The following is a 26199-nucleotide window of genomic DNA, read 5'->3' as shown; positions in this document are numbered from 1 at the left end:
GATGAGAGGAGCAGTTTGGGTAACATTAAATGCCCCTCCAAAATAACCCCCTAACCTACAGTATGCCTCACACTGAGAGCAAAGCCAGAACCACCAGCCTCAGAGCTGATATTAAACATCTCCCTCTGTCCCACCCTCCAATCGAGTTTTCTTTTAGACACTGTATAATTTTCCCATTATCATCTGAAGACCCAGGAATAGAACTAGAAATAGACATAGTCACCTAGTCCTGTAATTCATACAGTAGATTGAAATGAAATGAGAAACCCCCAGGGAGAGCTGGAGTCAGTTCACCTCCTGCTGACTGTCCTGGAATAGTGTTCCTCAACCCCAGGTCAAAAGACCAGAACAAGAACCCTGAGAGTAGGATCTGATCTCTCTGACGTAAAATTCTTATGAAACTAGCATTTCTTGTTTCGTATTTCTTGTTCAATGTGAAGTTTCTAGTCTGTGAAATACTTGTCAGTCGGTCCAAACAGCGTTCCATAAACCACCCACAAAGGCTCACAGAGGTGATGTCAATCAAACAAACACATTGATGAGATTTCGGGAAGTTCTACTCATGACCTTGGCTAGCAAAGGCCTCTCCCCATGATGTCACAACCCTGCTAGACATTCCAGAGCCTCACTCCTGTAGCTAGCTAGGTCTTTAGCAAGCTTGGTCTTTAGCTAGCTAAGTCTAGGCTAGGTCTTTAGCTAGCTAAGTCTAGGCTAGGTCTTTAGCTAGCTAAGTCTAGGCTAGGTCTTTAGCTAGCTAAGCCTAGGCTAGGTCTTTAGCATAGGAGATTGGAACCTTAATGTGTGTGCTGTAGCATCACTACAAAACAACATCTAGTATGTCACCTTATGTATTTCAAGGAGGACCCACAGTAATGATCTTATGGAAGTGTGAGTAGGAGGGGGAAATTCTGGAGACTGCTGATTACTTTGAGTAATTCATCATCTGAGCCATCGGAGACATAGTCATAAGACTTTCTGGATCTGATGGTGCTAAATCATTGGTCCACATCAACAGTCATCTCTGCTGAGGTGTTGTATTTTTGATATGTCATTTCAGAAGTTGGTGTATTACCGGAATGGATCGCACTGCACTGTTGTGCAAACAGGAAGACGTGCAGCTCGTTTCTTATAGAATGTTCATCAGAACTACTTCCAAGGAATTTTCAAAGCCTTATTATTACGCTCTGTAGGCCTTTGTGTCTTTAGCCAGGACTTTGTAACTCCACCGTGGTTACTATAATAGACTAAGTACCCTAACAGCACCACAACGACCATCACCTTCTTTTCATCAATCCGTTTCCCCAGCCCTGATCACAGGGGCGCTCAAGAAGAAGTGACACCAAATCAGAACCTCCAAGGGGTCGGGTGGTGCCAAGAAGCGACCACATCCTCCTTGTAATGTTAGCGGTGGTCTGGGGAACTCATATAAACTCAACTATTTTTCTTTAAACTCTTTCTGCGCTTTATGGTCCACATTCAAACCCTAGCTGTTCTCACTTTGCCGCTAATACCACTGGACACTGAAGGAAACTTGTTGGCTGGTTGGCTACACTGGTTGATTGGCTGGCTGGTTGACTGGCTGGCTAGTTTTTCAGTCCTGGTTTATAAGCCTCACAACATGTCTCGCCTCCTTCACGGAGCTGTTTTTACAGGCTTCACTAAAAGGCCAGGCGTCCCTGTTGTTCTAAATCTTATTTATCTAACCCCGTTTTATCTCTCTGCTAGTCTCAGTGAGTCAGCTGGACTCAGCAACTGTGAGGCCTGGCAGATAAACAGCCGGGCTGCAGCGCAGGCCAGGCCAGCGCACCAAACACGCCCCAACCTCTCTGTGTTATTGGTCCACTGAGAATCTGAGTCTCCGGCGGAGGATGGCCCAGCCAAGCCACGCTGATCCTCCACAGCTGGGAGTTCACATTCAGGAATATAATAGGCCCGTTGTGGAAGGTCCGATTTGAGACCAATAGGATGAGGCACTGCTTCAACTCGAGTAGCCAGTGTTAGAGGAGGATCTGGTTACAAAACAAGCGATGGCTCCCACGGCCACAGGCTGATGACTGAACAGAAACACAACAGCTGGCAAGCTAGTGAGGTTCCAGACATGGTTACCTTGGAGTGTACAAGTAGCAGAGGTGGTTTGAAAACACACTGACAGCCCAGTCAGTTAGCCCAGTTTGGTAGCCCAGACTCATGGAATGGTTGATGATCTGTGCACAGCTGATGGCATGCTGCACACCAACCTAAACTCTAATCCAGTCAGCGTTTCAAGTGAAGAATAATACTATATTAAATCAGTTTTTAGCAAATATTTAGCCGTTTTAGATTCATGACAGTCAGTAGAAAAGGCTAATTATTTACAGTGACCGCTGTTACCTAATGTATTTTAGCCCTTACATTGAAGAAGTAGTGGTCAAACCAGATATCCAATCTTCCATCCATCCATCATCTGCCGCTTTTCCGGGGGTCGGGTCGCGGGGGCAGCAACCTAAGCAGGGAGGCCCAGACTTCCCTCTCCCCGGCCACTTCCACCAGCTCTTCCTGGGGGACCCCGAGGCGTTCCCAGGCCAGCTGGGAGACATAGTCCCTCCAGCGTGTCCTGGGTCTTCCCCGGGGCCTCTTCCCATTGGGACGTGCCCAGAACACCTCACAAGGGAGGCGTCCAGGAGGCATCCTTATCAGATGCCCGAGCCACCTCAACTGGCCCCTTTCGAAGCGGAGGAGCAGAGGTTCTACTCTGAGCCCCTCCCGGATGACCGAGCTTCTCACCCTATCTCTAAGGGAGAGCCTGGACACCCTGCGGAGAATACTCATTTCGGCCGCTTGTATTCGCGATCTCGTTCTTTCAGTCACTACCCACAGTTCGTGACCATAGGTGAGGGTAGGAACGTAGATCGACTGGTAAATAGAGAACTTTGCCTTTCGACTCAGCTCCTTCTTCACCACGACGTACCGATGCAGAGCCCGCATCACTGCGGACGCCGCACCGATCCGCCTGTCGATCTTGCGCTCCATCCTTCCCTCACTCGTGAACAAGACCCCGAGATACTTGAACTCCTCTGCTTGGGACAAGATCTCCTCCCCGACCTGGAGATTGCACTCCACCCTTTTCCGGTCGATAACCATGGCCTCAGATTTGGAGGTGCTGATTCCCATCCCAGCCGCTTCGCATTCGGTTGCGAACCGCTCCAGTGAGAGCTGAAGTTCACGGCCCGATGAAGCCAACAGGACCACATAATCCGCAAAAAGCAGCGACCCGATCCTGAGGTCACCAAACCGGACCCCCTCAACGTCCTGGCTGCGCCTATAAATTCTCTCCATATAAGTTATGAACAGAATCGGTGACAAAGGGCAGCCCTGGCGGAGTCCAACCCTCACCGGGAACAAGTTCAACTTACTACCGTCAATGCGGACCAAACTCTGGCACCGGTCGTACAGGGACCGAACAGCCCCGATCAGGGAATCCGGTACCCCGTACTCCCGGAGCACCGCCCACATGAGCCCCCGAGGGACACGGTCGAACGCCTTTTCCAAATCCACAAAACATGTGTAGAATGGTTGGGCGAACTCCCATGCACCCTCCAGGACCCTGCCGAGGGTGTAGAGCTGGTCCACAGTTGCACGGCCAGGACGAAAACCACATTGCTCCTCCTGAATCCGAGGTTCGACAATCCGACGGACCCTCCTCTCCAGGACCCCTGAATAGACTTTCCCAGGGAGGCTGAGGAGTGTGATCCCCCTAAAGTTGGAGCACACCCTCCGGTCCCCCTTTTTAAAGAGGGGAAACACCACCCCGGTCTGCCAGTCCAGAGGCACTGTCCCCGATGTCCATGCGATGTTGCAAAGTCGTGTCAACCAAGACAGCCCTACAACATCCAGAGCCTTAAGGAACTCCGGGCGGACCTCATCCACCCCAGGGGCCCTGCCACCGTGGAGCCACTCTGGGGCTGAGGTCGCCGAGGTGGTTATCCAATCTTTCCCAACTCAAAAGTTTCCAAAGCAGAAATACTTCCTTACTTCCAATATAAACATTCCCTCACAAATGTAAATACAAGATAATGTCAAGGTAGACAAGGTCAAACTAACAACACCTAACAACTAAAAATACTAGAAAACACATTTACTAATTACAGTGATTTTCATTTATAGTATATTTACTATTATTGACATTCCAAAGTAAAATGTCTGGAACACTGGGATATGTAGAACAATGTCTACGTTTAGTATTTCTTTGGGGTTAGATACCCACATGGTGACAGAATAAAGGTCAACTCCACATGCTAGCCCCACTGTACCATCCATCTGTACAGGGGGGGGGTGTCCTCTTTTGTGCTTGACCATAAATGAGAACAAGATTCCCTGGCAGGATGAAGGACACAGACAGAGGCAGGGTGGAGATCCCTCCTCAGCAGGACGGGGGGATGAAAGGATAACATGAGAAGTAAATCACACTCTGGTATTTCAGATATCTACATAGATATTCATCCTGGGTTGGGATGCCTGTTGTCAGGAGCAGGGTAGAACAGATACAAGTGATGTATAGTGGTTCTGGATGTGCTAAACCCCCCCCTTCCCCGGTAGGGCATGGTAGATAGGAGACGGTACTGTAGATGGATGGAAGCCATTAGATAGCACAAGACGAACGGAGAACGTAATGGAGAACCCTGCTATGTTTCAAAGGAACAGAGGTCCAGACGATAGTTCAACTAATGACTGCACAGCTGTGGGTAATAATATAACACACTCACGCAAGTACACACACACTGCCATGAGAGACATACTTTTAGGCCCTACGGTCCAATAGTCCATCATAATTGCATTACACACATGTACACAGACACTGCCATGAAACATACCTTTAGGCCCCATAGGTCCAATGTCTCCTTTATCCCCCTGTATGCCATCCTCTCCTCCTGACCCCTTCTGACCCCTAGGCCCTGGGAAACCTTTCTCTCCTGTGAAGCCTGACAGACACACACATACACACACATAAACAAACACAGAAAACTGGACTTTCATCTAAATTCTTCACACACCATGTGGTCTGCCTTCAAAAAAGTGAAAAAAAACATTTTATCATGGATATTAAGGAGGATCCCACTCTGAGCATGACATACTATAATGTATAAAGTAGTGACCAGACCAAGATGCCTTGGGATGGAGGGGGGAGGGGGGGGTGCTTGATAGACTGTTAAGACTGCAGACGGGGAGATCAAAGGAAGTGAGGTGCTTTGGTTTGGTCACTGATCCTGGAGACCACTGACCCCACTAATCTAATCAATAAGTTAGGGTCCTCAGGGGCTGAAATGTGGCCAGTTGCAGAAACTTGTAAAGTGTTTTGGAATGCTGGACGGTTCTAATTAATGACAGGGTTATATATTCTGAGACGGGGATGGGGTCTTCCTGGAAATTGGTCTTTGAGGCTTAGACTTGTGGAGCAGTGGCTTGCACCAGTTACGGTCGTGTTTCTGGGAACCCCTGACAGAAGTGTGACAAATGTTGTGCCGCGTCTTTGGGCACGTGTGGACGTCTGGAGAGGAGGACTGATGGTCCTTTTCTGGAACGTTCTGGTGGACTTAAATAAACGGCCTTGGAAGCTGTGGTACTGACCTCTCATGCCAGTCAACCCAGGTACACCAGGGGGCCCCAGCGCGCCTGTGTCACCCTTCTCCCCCTTTGGTCCTGGAGGCCCTGAGGAAGAAAAGCACAGACGTAAATACATCTGTATCTTTGAGCACAGCTGTATAAAATGCAGAGGAAAACTCCAGGACATCATGTTATTACAATGCTGTTAGTATCATTGTTGGAGACAGTAAACAGGTACAAAGGGAAGAAACGGTAACTGTAACTAATTTAACTTGGGGGATTAACTCATAGATATATATGAAGACTAGATGTCTTACGGCGGAGTCTAGAACGTCCGCACATGGCGGCCATCTTGCTACAGTCAACTCGCTATGCAGTGGCATAACGACATCTCTGACGTTGATAAAAAAACAAACCGTTTTAAAATCGGTTGAAAATTGAGCAAGTTATGGTTATTTAAAAAGTACATGTAGCACCAACACAATGTTATGGGTGAGCGAGTTGACTGTAGCAAGATGGCCGCCATGTGCGGACGTTCGACTCTGTTGTCCGGCAACGCGGACGAGACATCTACCCTTTATATATATCTATGGATTAACCCATGTGTTATCTTCAGGTCATTGTGACCCTTCAGTCATTGTGACCCCCCCACGTTTTCTTTTAACCGTCAGGCTGTCTCACACCCCCCATAGCGCGAAGGTTAAAAGAAAATGCTTTTTATTTGTTTTTGTATTGGGTAAAGTTGTCGCAGCACAACGATGGGTTGTTGTGAACCTTCGGATCATTGTGACCCGGAGGCAGAACAAGGGTTAAGTGAGTTTGCCCACCCCAATGAGCCCCAACGACCCTACGACCCCCCAAAGCAATATCTCAAGTAGAACTAACACGTGGTTACAACACTTCTAAATTGACCTCACTCTTCCCTCTCAGCGAATACAATAGGATTTCATGGTCATGTATGATTCATGTAAACCCATAGATCGTGTCTTAAATTTGTTAGTCGTTTCATGCGCCACCTCACCCTGTGAATTAACAGTCGAGCTAAAGGCTCAAATCTGATCCTAAAGTTTTCGAATGGTCTGAACCCAGCTCTGTTGTTCTTGGATTCCTGACTGGAAGACAGGCATGTTTGGAGAGTCCAGCCCACCACAATGGGAACCACATGTTAGCAACAAGGTGGACCGCAACACAGCCCACAGGGATTCTCAGAACCCAGGCTTGCTTTGTCCAACATGCTCCAGAGCACCAAAGGCATGTTCCAGGAGTTCCTGAGACGTTTGAACGCTGCTGAGATATGGATCTGCTGCAGTCGATTCCAGACGGCCAGTCTACATTCCCAGAACAAGTATTGGGAAAACCGACATCCATCTCACTGATTGAGTGGCTCACAGAGAAGGGTCAGTGTTTGAGGTCAAGTGTGTGTTTTCTGTGTGTGGACTCAACTTGGGGGGCCAGTGTCGCAGCAAAACTGCCCCCGGTAATCGTTGGTTTGTTTTAGTGAGGCCTGTGTGGCTCCTGTAGTCCTGAGAATCATCCATTCATTAAACCCTGAGCCTTCAACACAAACACTCCAGGAGGTCACCCCTGGCTGCTCTCAGATCAGGGACCACCAGGGAGCTCTCAGGGGTTATTATGATTTGGAGTGAGCTGTTGTATAAGGGATCAGACCCTCAAGGTCAACCGGACAAATCACGTGTTTTGGACAAGCAGCGAATAGCGAGTCGGATGAATCATCATGGAAAACAGATTAAAAAGGACCAATGTTGTTTTTTTGAAAGTGCTTCGATTATTAGAAATTACAGTGTGTGGGTACATAGTTCTTTAAATGATTTCTCCAAAACGACTTCCAACTTTCCTTCCTATTTTGTCTGACCGAGGAGAATGAATCTCTCCGGATGATGTTTAATGTAACTGTATAATTTCTCCGGAAGTGAGGGCTCAGGGTTGAGGTGACAGCGAGTGGTGGGCTAGAGAGGGATCTCCAGTGGAAAAGCAAACATGCCACTCACCAGGTCGTTACACTTAATCAAGTGGCTCAGAGACTGTTCATGTTTCCATACTTCCAGTTGTCCTCAAATCAGCCTCTAGCTTCGTCATAGTCCAACACTACAGCCCTGCAGCTCAACCAAATGTGTTTAAGCAATAGGATTTATAACTGCATCTTACCACCTTCCACCCACCAGACACATAGACAGTGCTGCCAAACTGGACTGTGGGTAGAAGTGACATACAAGAAGTTGTCAGGACTGGCATGTGCGTCGGACCAAAACCACCAATTACCCTGGTAACTGGACTGGGTGTGCAGCTTTCCTGGCTAAGCCCTCTATTAATTACAAACAAATGGGAAAAGTGGAAAGCCAATGACAGAGCCTGGTTCGGGGGTTCTGGGTATACAGCCCTGTGCTAAAAATAACCCGCAATTGTTTCCAGCTTTGATAGAACTCAGTCCCGCCCATCCACATGTGAAACAGATGCAGCATTTCACCATCTCATTTAGTAAACATTCACATCAATCACGGGTGACATCACTGCATTGTCATCCCGCTGTGTGAAGCTAAATCTGCCCTCTTGGAAAACGCACGTTTCTACACTGTTTTTTCCTTGGGTAGACAAAAACCCTCTTGTACATTGAGGATGTCGATAAACAGGGAGATTCCAGTGAGGTTCTACAGCATGTTGCCTCAGCTTGCTGTGAGCTGCCATGTTGACCTTTAACAACATTGAGGTTATCCAGAGGTCATACTTGATGTTGGCTCACCTTCCATGACGGTAAGGTGCTGCTGTATGAAAGCTAACAAGATGGTGAGGTTCTTGTGAGGTTCTATGCTGTCTTATCTTTCAGGACAGGCAAGGCTATGTCGTCTCTGTTCTACGGTTAGGCTGTTGTTGTACCTTCTAGGACGGTGAGGTTCCTGAGGGCCAGGCTGTGCTCCCAGTCCTTCAGCCTGAGGTCTTCAGTGATGGTGTTGAGGATCTCCATCTCGTTCTTCAGCGTGGCCTCCATGTGAATGTGGGTTACCCACAGGCTGGTGGTGTCCTCCGAGATGTTACTGATCTGAACCTGCAGTTAACATGCTGTCATCAAAACGTTTGAAAGCCTATTACGTCTATAACTTTAGTCCAATCAAGTGATTCATCTCCAAATGGAATGACTCCAACTCTCACCTGCAGATCCTGTATCTTCAGATGGTGGATGCTGATGTCACTGTGGAAGGTGTGATTGACAGCCCCCACCGTCCAATTGACCTCCTCCACCTTGTCCCTCAAACTGCTCATCTGCCCCATGGTGTCACGGAAGAGACGGTCCTGCTCGCGCAGCTCGACTGAAGCCCGGGCCATCTCTGAGCTGAGACCACTCACGTTCCTATGGGTTGAGCTGCTCAGAGAGTACACCCTGTCCTCCAGCTGCACCAGGAGGCCCTCTGTCTGCTGGGAGCCGCTCTGCAGGGCCCTCACCTGCGCCTCCAGGCCCTGCATCACCAGGCTCAGCCTGTGGAGGGAGTTGGTGTGGTTCTGAAACAGGTTCTCCAGTTTCCAGATGTTCTCCAGGAGGTCTTCCTGGGTGGAGACGTCTCCCAGGGTCTGCTGGAGCTGGCGGGAGCGGTCCGACATGCGGGTCACGTTCTCCATCAAAGCCTCCTGTCTGTCCGAGGACACCTGGGACCTGGAGACTGAAAAAGAGACAGAGAGACAGAAAAAAGACCGATGTTACACAGTGTCACAGTTAACCGAAAAGTGTGGATACCGGACAGACGAGACAAGATGATATATCGCGGCACACTGGAAAACAGCAAAAGTGAGTCATGAATGAAGTGATTGACTTGGCCTATCACATGGAAGGGAAATCCAGCCCATGCTCTACCACATTAACTTGCAGAGCGGTCATATTAAAATGATTGATGACGCTTGAATCTGTTCTCTCTGACAGTGAGGCCAATCACGGCATTGGCAAATGCTGTTTGTTGTCAGCATCTCAGAAGAGAGTTAAAGTGCTGATCTGTTTTAAACCGTGCCTAACAAGAAAAAGCTTCCAGGGTTTAGTCCCTTGTGGAGCAGAGTTGCCTGGTTACAGCTCAGTCAGGCACAGAGATATTTTGAAACTAAATCCTCGTGTCTCAGGGATGACGACATCCACTCTCGTACTTCTGAGGCCCTGGTGTCAAATTCGGTAATGCGCTCCAAACACAGGCTAAAAATCCCCTTTTTCTGAATCCATATTGTTGTGGCATTTCAGTGTGTATGTGTGTGCGTGCAAATCAAGACCTGATACCAACGGAATTCCATCAACATGAGGGAAATGCAGCGGGCAAGAGATGAGAAATTGTGCTTTTCTTCTCATTATGGTCTGTATTTATTGTTAATGAGCTGAGAAAAACAATAAGCCCACACTGAGCTACAAAGAGGCCCTAATCACAGAACTACAGCGTGTGTGTGTGTGTGTTGCTGTGTGCTGTTTTCTACTAGTTCGAAATTAGGGAGGGCATGGAAGGAGACTCTAGAATCACTCAGTCCTGGCCCGCGGACCGAAGCCAAAAACCACAAAAGCCAAAACAGATGTTTGAGGTTCCCAGCAGAATAAATGAAGGAGACACTGAGAGGAAGAGCGAGAGGAAGAGTGATAGAGATAGAGAAAGAGGTCTGCACCCCTTAAGTGTTCTATCACTCATCTTAGGAGATGATGCATGGCGTGTGGCCAGAACCACATGATTAGACTTTCCCCACAACCCCCCTGGACCTGCTGTTCTCTGCTCCAGAACGCCCCAGCTCTGCTCCGGAACCCCCAGCTCTACTGTGGAATCTCAACTCTGCTCTACGTCAGAGACCTCCAGCACTGCTCCAGAACCTCAAACCAAGCTCTGCTCTCCAGAGCCATTTCAATCCTGCTGGGCACTGGTTTGACCCCATGGACCTGTTGTTGACACCATCACCCTCTGAACCCCCACCTAGGTCACACTGGGGTGTGGTGGTGGCCAATAAAACAGCCAGGTGTGTCCCTCACACACATTAATACCAGCTGCTGCAGACCGTCGTTTAACAGAGGCATGTTCTGTGTTTAAAGCCTGGAGTTCAACCCGCTTTCCACATAAAGATTCCTTCAAGCATCTTCCCTCACAGTCGATCTGAGAATGCTTCGGTAATGTGTCAAGAGTGTTACGACCCAGCGGAGAGCCAGTACAGATGCCAATCCACTGTATTTGCATGTCAGTCGACAACATGTGCAGACCTGGTTATGAGATGTGACTGTATAAACTGGAACTAACAGCAACATAAACACAATAATTGGACTGATAAAGTTCAGCACTCTCCAGGGAGCTCTCAGCCCGGCATGTGTGTGTGTGTGTGTGTGTGTGTAGGCATGTACGTGTGGGTGTGGTGTGTTGTGTGTGTGTGTTTGCCTGCCTGCCTGCCTGTACTCAAGCCTGACCCTTGGTCTTAACTGCTGTGTCAGAGAAGGTCCTAAACTATAAACACAAATTAGGAGAAATGGAGAGGACTGGAAAAGGCTGAGGCTACGACTGGGGTTGGGGCTGAAGTTGGGGCTAGGGCTGGAGCTAAAGACAGGATTCTGGGTCATAGGTCTGAAAGACTAACAGTCAGTTTTGGTACATGGTGATTGTTGTGATAGGAGCTGTAGAGGATAGTGAGGCTGTGGGGTTGCGAGAGGTGGGGCTGGTGACTCTTCCAACGAGAAGAGAGAGAGGAGAGAGAGGAGGGAATGATAACAACTTTTACAGATGCACTATAGAGAGCATTCGGTAACACTTTATAATAAGTCAACGTTTTTTGTCATTTACAAAGTGTTAACTAATAGTTAGTTAATCCTTTATAAAACATTTTGAAACATTAACAATACATTATTAAATAGTTAATAAGCGTATTATTAAACACTATGTTGATCATTAATAAACTGCAAATGTTTACTCCTCGACAGGTCTGCAAACGCCTTTGTAAACCGAGATTTGTTAAAACGTTTGTTAACCGAGACCGTAGGTTGTTACTTCAATAAAATAGTAATTTTGTGTATCACATTGTGTTGTGTCTGTTTCCTTTTGAGAAACGTATGTTCAGCCTTTGTGAATGTGAGATTTGAGTATGGACAAGAATACCGTAATAAATAACTTATAAATGTTTAATAAGGCATAGATAGTTCACACTTTAGATTAGGTCACGCAAAAGCCTTAACTAACAGTTAGTAAATGCTTTATAACTTGCATTACTAATCAGAAGTTGCATCATTAGTAAGTCTTTATAAAATAGTTGTTAAGATATCTGCTAAGTATTAGTGTACATAATGTATTCGACTTGGCGTCGAATACAAGTAAATATGTTGTTAGTTATTTACTCATGCTTTGTAAAGGTAATGTAAATGGTTTGTTCACCATTTGCTAATGCTTTCTATACCAGCTCATGTACCACTAACACCTTTTAAACTACTGGTTTGCAACTATATTAACAAGCTGTCTATAAAGTATGATAATGCAGTTATCAAACACCTTATGAATTGTATTATGAATAAAATCCATAATTTTTAACAGTGTTAATTAATGATCAACATAGTGTTTAATAATAAGCTTATTAACTATTTAATAATGTATTGTTAATGTTTCAAAATGTTTTATAAAGGATTAACTAACTATTAGTTAACACTTTGTAAATGCCAAAAAGCGCAAGGCCCTACGTAGTGTGGTCCGGTCTGCTGAGTTCATCATTGGCAGGAAGCTCCTACAAGACACCTACCACACACGATGCCTCAGGAAAGCTGTCAGGATTCAAAGAGACTGTTACCACCCATCCTATTTACCCCGTTGCCTTCTGGCAGGCGCTACCGTAGCATTCGGTCTCGCACTAGCAGACTGGACAATAGTTTCTATCCAAGGGTCATCAGGCTTCTGAATGGACATTGATATGGTAATTGATACATTTCTCACTAGTCACTTTACACATTGTCACTTTCAGCTCAATATTGCACTATTGCACTAACTGTACCCCACTTGTCTTAGGTTAGTATAAGTCTTGTCTTAGGTTAGTATAGGTCTATAAGGTTAGTATAGGTCATTATGTGTATTAGAGGTCTATTATATTGTATATTGCATACTATTTTGTATATTTTGTATATTAGGAGGTTTATTATTATTTTATTTTTTATTTTATCAAAGATGTAATCTATGTTCTTAGTACTTTTATGTTATGTTATGCCAGGTTACTTTGCACTGTCTTGTCCCAAGAAGTTCAGTGCCCAGTCTGACCTTGGGTTGTTCTATGCACCTGACAATAAAAAACTTGAAACCTCTGTGGTCTCATCATGTGGATATAAGAAAGATAGGAGACCTTGGTGCTCTTGTGGTCTCTGTAGGCAGGCTGCAGATAGTTACTTGCTACTGTGTGTGTGTGTTTGTGTGGGCTGTAGACATTCCTACAGCTGGGATCAGGCCACATGGATGAGCTAGATATTACTGAAGCATTTACCTGCCTGGACTGTCAAACTTTCTACATTCCAGCTACTTCTGACCACATTTGACCAGCTGGATTAGTACACAGTGATATAACCAGCTGGGTAAGTACACAGTGATATAACCAGCTGGGTTAGTACACAGTGCTAGATCTGACCAGCGGTCTTACCAGTAGTTCTTACAGTTACTGGTGGGATTCAAACCCCAGTCTCTCAAGTCTCTCAAGACCAAGACCACAAGTCAATCATAAGACCAATATGACAGCTTTGTGGTACTGGAACAACGAGAGCTGCTGACAAGGAAACTGCTGCTCTCTGTAGCTAGATGTCTCTCTCTCTGTCTCTCTCTGTCTCTCTCTCTCTCCCGCTCTGTCTCTCTCTCTCACTCTCGCACACAGACCATCCATTTACATTACATTTACATTTAGTCATTTAGCAGACGCTCTTATCCAGAGCGACTTACAGTAAGTACAGGGACATTCTCCCCGAGGCAAGTAGGGTGAAGTGCCTTGCCCAAGGACACAATGTCATTCTGCACAGCCGGGAATCGAACCAACAACCTTCTGATTAATAGCCCGACTCCCTAACCGCTTAGCCATCTGACATGTTTAGCTAGACTCCGCCATATCACACTGCATTAAACACACAGCGTGAGGGCTGGGGCATGGGTGATTGAGGGCCTACCAAACCGATGTGTGTTAGTGTGTGCGTGACTTTAGGGAGAGAGTAATAAAAAACAGACAGGCAGACTGCAGTGCACCTGACGAAACCTATGAGAGGCCGTCTCGGGCGAAACTACAGAAAAACTTGCTCATACACATGCACTCATCACTTGTTCTACCCCATGAAACACTCATACACATGCACTCATCAGTTGTTCTTTAGCACTGTTGTACTGATTTGGTATTAACACATTAAAATAAGTAATTTGAATTAGAAATTCATTAATTTAGAAGAGAGAGATGTGGGGGAGAGAGAGAGAGAAGGGAAGGGAGAGAGAGAAGGGGGGAGAGAGAGCGATAAGGGGGGAGAGAGAGCGATAAGGGGGGAGAGAGAGAAGGGAGGAAAGAGAAGGGAGGGGAGAGAGAAAAGGAAGGGGAAAGAGACAAGGTAGGAGAGCGAGAGAAGGGGGGACAGAGAGCGATAAGGGGGGAGAGAGAGAAGGGAGGGGAGAGAGAGAAGGGAGGAGAGAGCGATAAGGGGGAGAGAGAAGGGAGAGAGAGAAGGGAGGGGAGAGGGAGAAGGGAGGAGAGAGAGAAGGGGGGAGAGAGAGCAAGAAAGGGGGGAGAAAGAGCGAGAAGAAGACTCATTTTCAGTGAGTCCGGGAGTCAGTTTCGATCCGGCCGAAATTCTGTTCATTGTAAAAGGGAGGTAGAGCGTCCTTTTTGCCAAATACCTCAACTGGTTCAGATTTGAAAATATATAGGACAGGCAGTACTGGTCCTAGCACATCTTCTAAATGAATGAATTACTAATTAAAACTAGAGAGGGTACAATTTCTGGGGAAATTGTAGGGTGTGCTTGCTTGCGTCGGTTGCACAGGGGTCCGTTTTATAATGAAATTTTTACAACTGATATTTCTGTATATTTTATATAAAAATGCATAGGGCCTACTTATTATTTATAAAGATTACATAGATTTAAAAGCATCTTTTTTTTGCTGCTCATTTACAACTCAAAATACGAGTGAAGTGTAGAATGAAATGAGATGTCTTCTCATTTCCCCTGCAAGAGGCAGCCTCATAGCTGAATCAAAACGAAGAAATTTGGCAGACCGGTGTAAAAATTGACCTAATCTCTATGACTTAAACGTCCTTTTAAGTTTTCCCTTCTCGTGATATTTTCAGGCATTTAGCCGCCTACTCATATTGCATTCATTCATTAATAAAGAACCCCCTTTGAAGATTATTCTACGACGTTACCGGCAGTAGAAGATGGAATCGCGATTCAAAACAGTACCATCTGCTAACTGAAAATATGCCCCCAAAAACGTAAATAAGCTTGACATTTATTTAGTGGAAAATCGCTCATTCATTAAAAGCTCACTGGTAGCGATCATTGTCAGTAACAACGCAAAATGCGATATAGCCCTGTGTGGAGAAGCTGCCCCAGTAAATTGTACTACTACAGTACAGTATGCCTACTAGACTACTGCTGTGTTCGTCTTGGTAGCTATTGCGTTGGTTGAATTCGATTTAACGCTCCGTTGTACGGTTTAGTCTGAAATTAATTATTATCATGAACAGATTGACAAAGTTTAGGCTGTGGCAATGAAGTTCAGGTTAGTAGTCAGATAGTTTCACCTATTGAAAGACTTTTGATTTAAGTAAAGGGAGTGCCGAACATGTTCTGTCGCCGTTTGACTTCCTAAACAGCTGTGTAGATGTTTTTGTAGTGTCTCGCGTAGGCTACAGCGTTGCAGTGAGCAACACTGGTTTGAAACCACAGGTAATGATAATTTCACCAACAAATCGTTTACTTGTAATGTTATGTAATAATAAATCCTACGAAATGTATTTGTGAGGAATGTTTATTTTAACGATTGAAAACAGATGCATCATAGACCACTGTAGTATGTGTTGCCCGGGCAACAGAGGCTAATGTCATGCTAATGCTTCAGTGAAATAGTAGACTACCGTTTCCGAAAGTAGATGTGGGCCTACTTCCTTAATAATATCAGCTAATATTGTACATTACATATTCACAATTGTGTTTCACATCACAAAGTAAAATGAGTAAATAGTTATCACCCTGGCCTCTTTGCTTGTGGCATTTCTGCAGCTGCCTTGCAGTAAAGCAGTTAGCCTAGCTATCCCCCAAGTTAACAGATGCAAAACGAATGTTCTGCTACAGGTAGTCACGCGTGTTTTCGTGACGTTAGTGACGTCAGTGACTGTGGCTAGCAAATTAGCCACCGTTAGCCTAAACCATGCAACGGAACATAAATCCCAATAGAAGCAACTCAATCGCTACCAAGACGAAACTTTTGACACCTAGGTTGTCTATGTAGGCCAAATATTGACTAAGTTTTAGGGGGGCAAAAAGAATAATAATAATATATCTGTGAGAGAACAAAGGTTGTGCCCTTGCCGAAGGCAAAGCACACCCAATTACTTATTTTAATGTGTTAATTCAAGATTTATTGACATGACATCAGTACAACAGTGCTAAAGAATACCTGGTGAGTGCATGTGTATGTGTATTTTTTCAGTAGTTTTGCCCCAGATGGCCTCTCATAGAAACCATTACTTACACATATCCGACTCCCATCATCCTCTCATTCCTGTTTCTGAGAAACTACTCTGTCTCTCTCCCTCCCTCCCTCCCTCCCTCCCTCCCTCCCTCCCTCCCTCCCTCCCTCCCTCCCTCCCTCCCTCCCTCCCTCCCTCCCTCCCTCCCTCCCTCCCTCTCCCTATCTTTTTCTCCTTCTCTCCTCTCTCTCTCTCTCTCTCTCTCTCTCTCTCTCTCTCTTTCTCTCTCTGTGTCTCTCTCTCTCTCATACACACACACACACACACACACACATACATAAGCCCACATGCTGCGTGTACATCCACACAAACATACCATACAACCATGGACAAATGGAACATTGCAGGGAAACATCACATTGAATGACTCTCCTGAAAAACAACAATTTTTTGCCCAAACATCTGGTTTCTGTCCCATTACAAGAAAGGGACAGAGAAAGAGAGAGGAAGGAAGAGAGACAGAGAGAGAGAGAGAGAGAGAGAAAGACTTCGAGCAGATGCCAGGCTGTATAGCATCCGGAGGCACCACAACATTATCAGCCAGACTCGGAACACCCACGCCTGGGCCTAGCAAGGCTTAGCTGGGCCCACCCAGCCCTGCGGCACCAGAGGACAACCCCCTCTGCCAACATCAGGACCCCGCCACAATGGGACTATTGTCCCAGAGAGAGAGAAGGGGATATGGGGGAGACGGAGGAGATGATTGGTTGAGGCTATTCGTTTTTCATTTCTCTGTCTCACTTGTGCACTTTTTTTTCACACACTCTTCCTGTCTCACTCTCATACCCTGTCTCTCTTTCTCTCTTAGGCTCTCTTTTTCTATCTCGTTGCCACACACACCCTGTCTCACTGTCGTACGTTTTTCTGTCTCACACTTTTCTGTCCTCACTCTCTCTCTGTCTTGCTCCATCCTTTTCTCTCTGTCTTGCTCTATCCCTCTCTCTCTGTTTTGCTCTATCCCTCTCTCTGTCTTACTCTCACACACTCTCTCACTTTCTTTGCTCCAGACCAGCTGAGGAACGACCCACACTGAAATCAAAGTGTGCAGGGTTCTTCTGAGGACTCAGAAGAAGTTTTGCCAAGGTAAATATACAGGAACTACCCCTCCCCCCCTCTACTCCACACAGCTAACTGTCTACCTGGCTACCAAATAAAGTGCTGACTGGCTGACTTGCAGACTGGCTGGTTGACTTGCTGACTGCCTGACTAGATAACTGAAGGAGTAGATGCCTCATGGTATAAGCGACTAACTTACTGGCAGGCTAACTGACAGACTGTTTGATTTATTGCATTGTGGACTGGCTGGCTGGCTGGTTACTCTAAGTGTCACGCGGAGGACACACAGATAGATGAACACGAGGGATTGTTAGAACTACATTCCTCTCAGACGCAGCACAAAAGAGTTATAGTTCTTCTCTCTTTTTCATCTGCTCCTTTAACCCCCCCCCCCCACCCGCCTTCCTCTCTTCCTTTGACCCTTCTTACTTCTCCCTCCCGTTATCACTGTCCGTCCTCTCTCTAATGTTCCTGTGTGTGTGTGGAGAACATCAGTCTGATCCTGTCTCCATAGCCACTAATCTGCCCGGTTACAACCCCAAGGTTTTTTAATAAAGCCACTGAATAGGTCCGTATTTACTGACGTGGTCATGGGAATAGACAGTTCCACACAGACTTCATTCAGCTCCTTTTACCTCGGCCTGTCCCACCACTGTAAACAAGTGAAAACCAGGGCTAATCCTTTTCTGGACTTAGCCTAGAACCTTATCAAGCCTGCTCCTGACTTAGTTAAACACATTCCTGCTGGAGCACGGCTCGGCTCTCAGGGCCACTGCTCTCAGATGCTCTCTGCTCCTCCAAACTGCGGAGGAAAGGGGAGGGGGGGAAGAAGATGAGGGGGTGGGGGACAGGAGGAAGATGAAAGGGAGGAGAGGAATGATGGTGGAAAATGGAGGTGGGGGTGAGATGTGTTTGTCTGTGTGTGAGAGAAAAAGACAGACAGAGAGATGAGAGTGTCTGCCTACTCATGTTCTATTTGTGGTGGACACTCACCAACTATTCCAAGTTGTGATGGCAACCACAAAGTGATCAGCCTCAAACAGTGAGGAATCCTCAAAGACAAGGCTGACACACACACATTGACACGCACGCTAAAAGTACACACACACACACACATACACGCGCCCACCTACCTAAATACACACAGACGGAGAACCAGTCCTAGACTGTCAGATGGAATCGGAGCCGTTTGAAAACCGGAGAAGTCGGAACATTCCGGAGTGAGACTGAGAAAAGAATCATGGGAGGTAGCTGGGTCTGCACCGTTAGCCACAGCTAAGAAGATTCATCATGACTACTAACGGTGAGAAGGCGACTCAATCATCCGCCAGCCTGTCTGGACACCAGACACGTCCTCTTTCATTTCCTGTCCCTGGAACAACCCCTGTCTGTCCCTCAGACTAATACCTCTTAACATTGTGGGAAAGAGAGTCTGATTAGGGCTAGGATCAGAGACTGTCTCTCTAAATTGGGTTCAGTTTTTGTTCTAGAATTGAACCAGCCGTTATGAAACACTGAAGTAATTATAAAACCATGTTGACTGTTCAATCAGAGAATATCTGGGACCGTCCCTCAACTCCACCTCAATCCTGTCTTCTGATAGGCTTAAGCACAATGGATATATCTCATTCCTGTATCCTGATAGGTTATCTTCTCTGACCTTCAAAAGTGCATGGGGTGTGTGTCTGGGCCAGTGGGATCCAGGATCCAGGAACAGACCTGTACCCAGACAGCAAGGACCATGACCAGATCTGGCTGGGATGTGTGGCATTTCAATTCAGTCAAATGTGGGGCACTGCTGCTACAACAAACTGCACCATTGGAATGGGGACTTGGCCCTACAACAGTCACACCGCCTACATAAATCCCTCCATCTTCAACCCTTACCCCTCACATAACTCTGCTTCAGGTTCAACCAGTCTAGGCCTTTCCAGACGTGTCCTGTGGGTTTCATTAAATGCCATGTTAATTCCTATATACCTACAATGTTTTGATTATAGACATGGGTTTGTAGTTGCATGGTAGTTAACCATAGTGGTTAATAATGTACTAACCTGTAACCTTAGTGGTTAATGTAACCTAATGAACATTTAGAAAAATTTCTTTCTTGCTCTCTCTCTTTCCCTGTCATGTTTGACTCAACCCACTTAACTCCAAACCTGTCCCGTCTCTCTGTCTACGTCTACCTGCCTGTCCCACAGTCTGAGGAGAGAGCTGCTTCCTCTTAGCAGACTCATCCCGTGTTCTGAAGACAATGTGCTGCGTGTTTATCCTTCCCTGTTTCCTGTTTGCAGAGTTGTAATGAGGAGGTATGAAGACAACATTGACACTCGGGCCAACAAACAACGTGTCTAGACGCGTGTTTGATTTCAGGTTGTTTCCACTCTGAGGTCAGGTGTTGGTGATGGGGCGGAGGTAGCCTGAGAACCAGAGCACTTTATTGGCCCCTGTTTTATCTGCTCTGGCAGACTGGCCTGCACACCCTCCCATTCAAGCAGATTTCCATCCAACCAGGATCTGGTTAGACCAGGGGTGGGGAACCTTTTTTCTGCCAAGGGCCATTTGGATATTTATAAAATCATTCGGGGGCCGTACAGAATTATCAACTTAAAAATGTGTCTGCTATATTTTGTCAAACATTTAATTAACTCACCCCTAATGTGATTGCTGGAACTGCTTCTCTTTGGTGAGGTTTGTGATGTTAGCTGGCACGGATGCAGCCTGCTTTGAGTAGGGGTGCATCGAACATTTCTTGGGGGGTATCATGATTACGGAAAGGGATCGTATTCTTTTTTATATTGCTACCATTTTTGAGACTGCTTATCGATCTGAGTGTTAATCAGGCGCGGAGCCATACGTTGTAAACATTGGGGGCTTAGCCCAAACCAACAACGTATTCTGGGTTTGATTTGCTAGAAAGGAATTCCACACTTAAATTTTTTTTGGTACATTGGTACGCAACGCTGCGCGCCTCCACGGTCCTCCACATATTAAAATAGTTCTGCTGCCAACGAATAATGCACCTAATAATATGGTTCCTGCAGTGCCATGGCGGGCCGGACCAAATGATTCCGCGGGCCGCATACGGCCGGAGGTTCCCCACCCCTGGGTTAGACCAATCACAATGATGTATCTGTTATGGGGCGGGTTTAATACAATGACTGTACAGATGAACACCGTTGAGGCACAACCAAGATGACGTTTCGTTGCTCTGATTGGCTGTATCAATCCAATTCTATGCAATTGCATCCAGAGGTGTTTTGGTCTCCACTTGTTGCATAACACCCCGTGGAAATTGAAAATGAACTGAGAGGTTCCAGACTACATGTTTGTGAATTGGTCTGGCGATGCTAGGCTAGGTTGAAGGTTTTTTGTCACAATTTAGTCTGACGAGACGAAACTCCTTTGAAAACAACTTGGTGGGTGACTGACACGTTCAAATCATTGTTTATAAAACCTCTTTATCTGTGTGATGTGACTCAGACACCTTAAGACGCACAGGCCTTCACACTTTCCCTCTCTTTCTCTCTATCCCTCCCTCCCTCCTTTTTCGAATGTTCTCAATGTATCATGTTTGAAACGGTTCACCACCCAGATGCCTATCCTGCAGTGTATCCGTATGAGCATGGCTGTGTGAATGCGTGTGAGCGTTTTGTATCATGCACCAAGGGTTCCTGTGGGTTCCTGCAGCGCCGGAGCAGCAAACACAGAGCCCACGACAAGCCGTCCTCAGAACAGGTCTCGGTTGATCGTAACTCCGGCTCGAAACACAGAGACGTTTACAGGCCTCGTTCTGGGAGCCCGCTGGTGTGCTCTCGTTCGCTGGAGCTTGTACCCTCTCTACTGCTAACCTCGCTAATCACCCCAGTCATTTGTAGAGTGCTGTGTAGATGGGCGTTCTGTTTTATTTGGTTTTGGTTTCATACTGGTGTAAAAAAATTCTGGCCAAGACAGGGTTATTGCTCCCGAAAGGCCAAAGGCTGAATCTATCTGAAAGATCGTATGTAGGGTTCTGTAGGGTCCTTGACCGAGATTTCAGGTGGAATAGTTTCCTTCCATTCACACACATACACAGGCATTGGCACACACACCGATGAACACACACATACACATACCTTCAATAGAGCTGCTGACCTAGCTTTCTGATTGCATATTCAAAGAACAAGCCCTTCACATGGTAGACAGACCATGAAGGGCCTGCTAAACGAGCCAGCCTCCAACTTTTCTCCTCAAGCCTCTACACTCTAGCCTCTAATGTTCATCCTCCAGTCTTTGGCCTCTAGCCTCCACTCCTTACCCCAACTCCTAGTCTGTTACCCTCAGGCCGCAGCCTCTACAACCAGCCCTAAGCCTCCAGCCCCTACACGCTAGCCTCTAGCCACCAGCCAATAGCCTCCACCCTGTAACCTCCAGCCTCTAGCCCCTAGCCCTTAGCTTCCATCCCCAAGCCTCCAGTCCATAGATTTTAGACTCTAGCCTCCAGCTCCTGGGCTCCAGTATTGAGCCTCTAGCATTGGGCTCCCAGCCAAACAAATGAGACACAGCTTGTTGTGGACCTTGCTTTTTGACTGTTTGAATGGTGAGATTCAGTGGCCCCTGACTTCCCCGTGGCCCCACTGAGAGAGGGACTTCACCAACAGGAGACCAGGATCTCCCACCCAACATAATGACCGGAGCACAAAGACCCTGAACGCAGCTCAGGGACTAATTAGAGGAGCTGTTTTCTGAGAGAAACAGGCAGCAGAGATTAGGGTTGACGAAAGGGGGTTGGGGGGGCTCGGAGGGGGGGCTCGGAGGGCTTAGGGAGGAAGGGTTGAAGGACTTAAACTGTGTTGCCAGGCGTTGTATGTTTGAGGAACAGCTTTGGCAGGGGTTGTAGGAGCCATATTTGAAGCTTTTCTGTCATGTCAAATGTAAACATAAAAGAGAGACATGAGTTGTAAAGGGGTACATAAAACTGAGAGTAGTCTCCTGTGTGTGTTTGTGTGTGTGTGTCTGGGCATGGGTGGGGTTAAGTCTGTCTGGTGTGGTGGGAGGGGTTGGGTGTGGAATAATAGAATATTATTGTACAAGGACAAAAGGGGCATGACACACATGTTCTACATTAATGGCAGCTTAAACATAGTGTTACATTATAGAGGGATGTAAATATGTTCCTAAATAACCCCAGACAAGAGAAAATAGCCTGTGGTTTTCTCTGTGTGTCAGTATGATTCTATAGGAACTAGGCAGGAAAGATGGTACTTTAAGGTTTTGTGTAGATTATCGCAAATTTAACAGCGTAACCCTCCAAAGATGCATTCCCTCTGCCCCACAGTCTCTCACAATGCTTTCAAAAGCAAAGCTATTTTCCACTTGACCTCGCCAGTGGATCCTGGCAGGTGCCAGTGCACCCCAGTGATTAAATATTTGTATGGCCTCCGGTGTCCTGTTGAAAAGGTACTTTTTTCAGTTGTGTAACATGAGGGCTATATTACAGGGCTGGGACATATTCATAAGTAACAGCTGAAATGAATATACCTGAGAAACAGTTCAATATTTACAGCTATTACCATAGCCTTTTGTTTTCTTGACCAATCAGAAGACAATATACAATCTAACAATACATTTTACGGGGTGTTATTCACAGAGAGAATAAAGAGATTTGGGTTACTGTGTTTTCAGGGAAGTAAGGTGAGTCTTCACAATACAAAATATTAATTTGCTGAATATAAAAGGGGACAACTCCCTCAAACACATACAAAATCCAGCTTTGAAGTGAGCAAGAACTCCTGTCGCATATTTACCTTGCTTGGTGAGCATTTTTGACCTTATTTTAAGAATCACAAAGTATTTTGATTGTATCTAGGTTTTGTAGTAGTAAGGAGTTTAATGGAATTGTAATGTTTTGAAATACTTTTCTTCCAGATCTGTAAACTCTGAGAATAGGTGCAGCCCACATCTCGTCCATAGCCAACATGATCCAAATGGTACTAAATGCTACATTTTCAATATTGTTTAATCCTTGTACTTAAAAAGGTGACTGAATCTTCCATGGCTGACTTTTGTCCATCTTCAATGTTTCCTTCTCAGCTGGGCTTTGCCATCATTGCAGGACTGCTCTTCAGCTCTGGTGCGCCTTTTAAATGTGAGTACGCAAAACCATAATCCTGAGTATTTATAGTTACTTAAATGTAAGTATTATTTAGATTATCACAAGTATAATTTATTGATAATGACATTATTTATTTATTTTTAACACAAAAAATACAGTAATTAAATTAAATGCTAAACTTTTTTTGTGTTCATCAGTGGACCTTATTAAGCCTGAAAGTAAGATTTTTAAAAAATATTCTCAAGAACTATACAAAAAATATTTGTGAGGTCACATGACTAAGACTTCTTTCTTCTTTTTACAGACATCAGAAATTCGAGCCGTCCTATTAAGAATATTAAGCCAAGTAAGATTGACATAAGGACATTTTTATGGTACACTGATTAAACATATTTTAGATAAACATTCAAAATCATAATCATCTTGAGTTCATAAATACAAATTCAATCTTTTTTCTGTGCTCATCAGTGGACCCTGTTAAGCATGAAAGTGAGATTATTTTTATCTTCTCAAAAACTAAAAAAAAAAATATTTGTGAATTCACATGACTAAGAATTATTTCTTCTTTTTACAGTCATCAGTGCACCGTGCAGTGGTATTGAGAATAATATTTCAAGTAAGATTGACATAAGCATTTGTATGGTACACTGATGAAACATATTTTAGATAAACATTCAAAAGCATAATCATCTTGAGTTCATAGATATGAATTCAAGCTTTTTTCTGTGCTCATCAAATCCCTGCTACTACCATGTTGACATTCGTAAGTACGACCATTTTGTTTTTTTAAAAGGTGGAAATGCGAAGTTTTAAGAGCGGGGCAACATTTCTCATGTGCTTTTCGGTTTGTGACTGGTTCAGAGTGCTGGACAGACTGGTTTGACAGGGACGACCCCACTGGGAATGGAGACTTTGAGACCCTGGCGGATCTACGCTCTGAGTACCCTGGAAAGATCTGTCCCAGTCCTGTACAGATTGAGGTCACCACCATCAATGGAGTGAGTCACACTGCAACAGGGAACGTATTTGCAGCGTAAGTAAAACCAAGTTTGATTAGCTTACTTATCAATTAGCTGTTAATGTGTTTTCATCATTCATATCGTACTCCCTCCCTCACCCTGAGTTGGTGAAACAGCACCATAGCTATGTAGTTTTGAGTTCACTGTGTCCCAACCCGGCCTATGGAATGCAATAGAGAGAAACAAGCCATGTTGAATAAGAATAGCAAAATGTATTTTACTGAAGGTAGAAAGAAACAACAACAAAAAGAAAATCTGTGCTGAGGGGAGTGGATGTTTAGTCAGTGGGTGTGTTGAATATGTGGAATATGTAGAATGTAAAATATGGGTAAAAGGTTGCCACAAAAAAAACATGGTGTGCTTTCTGAGAAAGGTGTCACCCACAACATAGAAAATAAAGCTATATTTAGCTGTTTTTCGTTGTTTTTTTACATACAATATGAAAACAGGCAGGTATACAAAACAAATGAATACAATTCAAAACATTCAGAATCACTAAATAATAAGTAACAATAAAGAGGGGGGGGGGGGGTTCCATCAATCAGGGGGTAGTGAAGAGAGAGACTTAAAGAAAGATAGAAAGGGCTGCCATTTACTGTAAAACTTGTAGGAAACACCTCTCAGAGAATATTTTATATTTTCTAATTTCAGAAAAGACATAACATCCCTTAGCCATTGGGCTGTGGAAGGTTTTTTTTTAGATTTCCAGTGAAGCAGAAGCTGTCGTCTTGCCAACAGAGATGTGAAAGCAAGGATGTCTAATTGTTTAGATGTAAATCTATTGTAATCATCTGGGCATTCGAATATGGCAATGTGGGGAGAGATAGTTACGTTCACCATAAATATTTCAGAAATAATATCAAAGTACCTCTGCCAGAAGGAAAGAACTAACGTGCAAGAAAAAAACATATGTATGGCATTTGTCACAGCTGTCGGTGACAGTGGGAAAGATTTGTGACAGGCGTGCTTTGGAGAAATGGATCCTATACAAAATTTTGAACTGTGTCAACGTCAAACGGGCACAGGTTGAGCTAGAGTGGATTTTGCTGAGGGCAGCGTCCCACCAAGTGTCCTGTAATACCAACCCAAGTTCACCCTCCCAGGCAGCCCTAACTTTAGCAGTGGATGAGGTGTCAGGATTCAGGAGTTTGTTATAAATTACTGAAATAAAAGACTTCTGAGGGGGGTCTGGAGCGAGAAACTCTTCCCACAATTGGAGTGGGGGTGCGGAAGGAAAGGTAGGGAACAAGGATTTGGCGCAGTGTCTGATTTGGAAATAGCGAGAGGTGAGATGGGGGGAGTTGCAATTCGCTTGACAAATATGCAAAGCTATGGAAAGTACCATCTCTATAGAAATCTTTAAAAGTCTTCAGGCCTTTGTCATACCATGTAGAAAATGTGGGATCAGACAGTGCAGGTTGAAACAAATGTTTTTTTTAGTAGAGGAGCTAAAGTAGATGGAGAAGTGCATTTAAGGAACCTTTGAAGTTGGAACCATATTTTAAGAGTGGAATTAACCACTGGGTTATCTGCAAAACCAGAGATGTTGGTAGGGATAGAGGAGTTAAGCAAAGCGGACAAAGAAGATGAATCGCATGAATGTAACTCTAACTGGCTCCATGGGGAATGTGTAGGTTTGGACCAAAATGAAATTTTTTGAACATGTGTCGCCCAGTAGTATAATTGGATATTAGGGAGAGCGAGTCCGGCATTTAGTTTACACCTCTGGAGAATTGACTTACTTATTCT

At 45.2% G+C, this 26199-nt stretch overlaps 1 protein-coding gene and 2 long non-coding RNA genes across 4 annotated transcripts in view; 2 read left to right on the top strand and 1 right to left on the bottom strand.

Annotated features, from left to right (window-relative positions):
- The window catches only part of scara5 (scavenger receptor class A, member 5 (putative)), a 56511-nt gene that overhangs the window by 13715 nt on the left and 16597 nt on the right, over positions 1-26199 (bottom strand). The window contains exons 4-7 of the mRNA XM_062467774.1: positions 8746-9251; positions 8473-8641; positions 5605-5685; positions 4851-4958 (exon numbers count right to left, since the gene is read on the bottom strand). Coding sequence (XP_062323758.1) covers positions 4851-4958; positions 5605-5685; positions 8473-8641; positions 8746-9251 — 864 coding nt within the window. The remainder of the gene's footprint in view (positions 1-4850; positions 4959-5604; positions 5686-8472; positions 8642-8745; positions 9252-26199) is intronic.
- The window catches only part of LOC134025001 (uncharacterized), a 121829-nt gene that overhangs the window by 94057 nt on the left and 1573 nt on the right, over positions 1-26199 (top strand). Inside the window, exons 1-2 of one of the 2 annotated variants that reach the window (XR_009930960.1) lie at positions 24161-24194; positions 24293-24464. This is a non-coding gene — a long non-coding RNA (uncharacterized LOC134025001). Of the gene's footprint in view, positions 1-24160; positions 24195-24292; positions 24465-26199 lie in introns of those variants that run through there. The other variant, XR_009930961.1, reaches the window with a different exon arrangement.
- On the top strand, positions 17042-24042 carry LOC134025002 (uncharacterized). The gene is made up of 6 exons (XR_009930962.1): positions 17042-17364; positions 23007-23131; positions 23245-23306; positions 23410-23464; positions 23900-23920; positions 24006-24042. It is a non-coding gene; the product is annotated as an uncharacterized LOC134025002 (long non-coding RNA).

This window comes from Osmerus eperlanus, chromosome 8 (assembly GCF_963692335.1).
Source record: "Osmerus eperlanus chromosome 8, fOsmEpe2.1, whole genome shotgun sequence".
NCBI classification, from domain to species: domain Eukaryota; kingdom Metazoa; phylum Chordata; class Actinopteri; order Osmeriformes; family Osmeridae; genus Osmerus; species Osmerus eperlanus.
The sequence above is the reverse complement of the archived record's forward strand: the minus strand, read 5'-3'. Positions and strand labels throughout refer to the sequence as shown.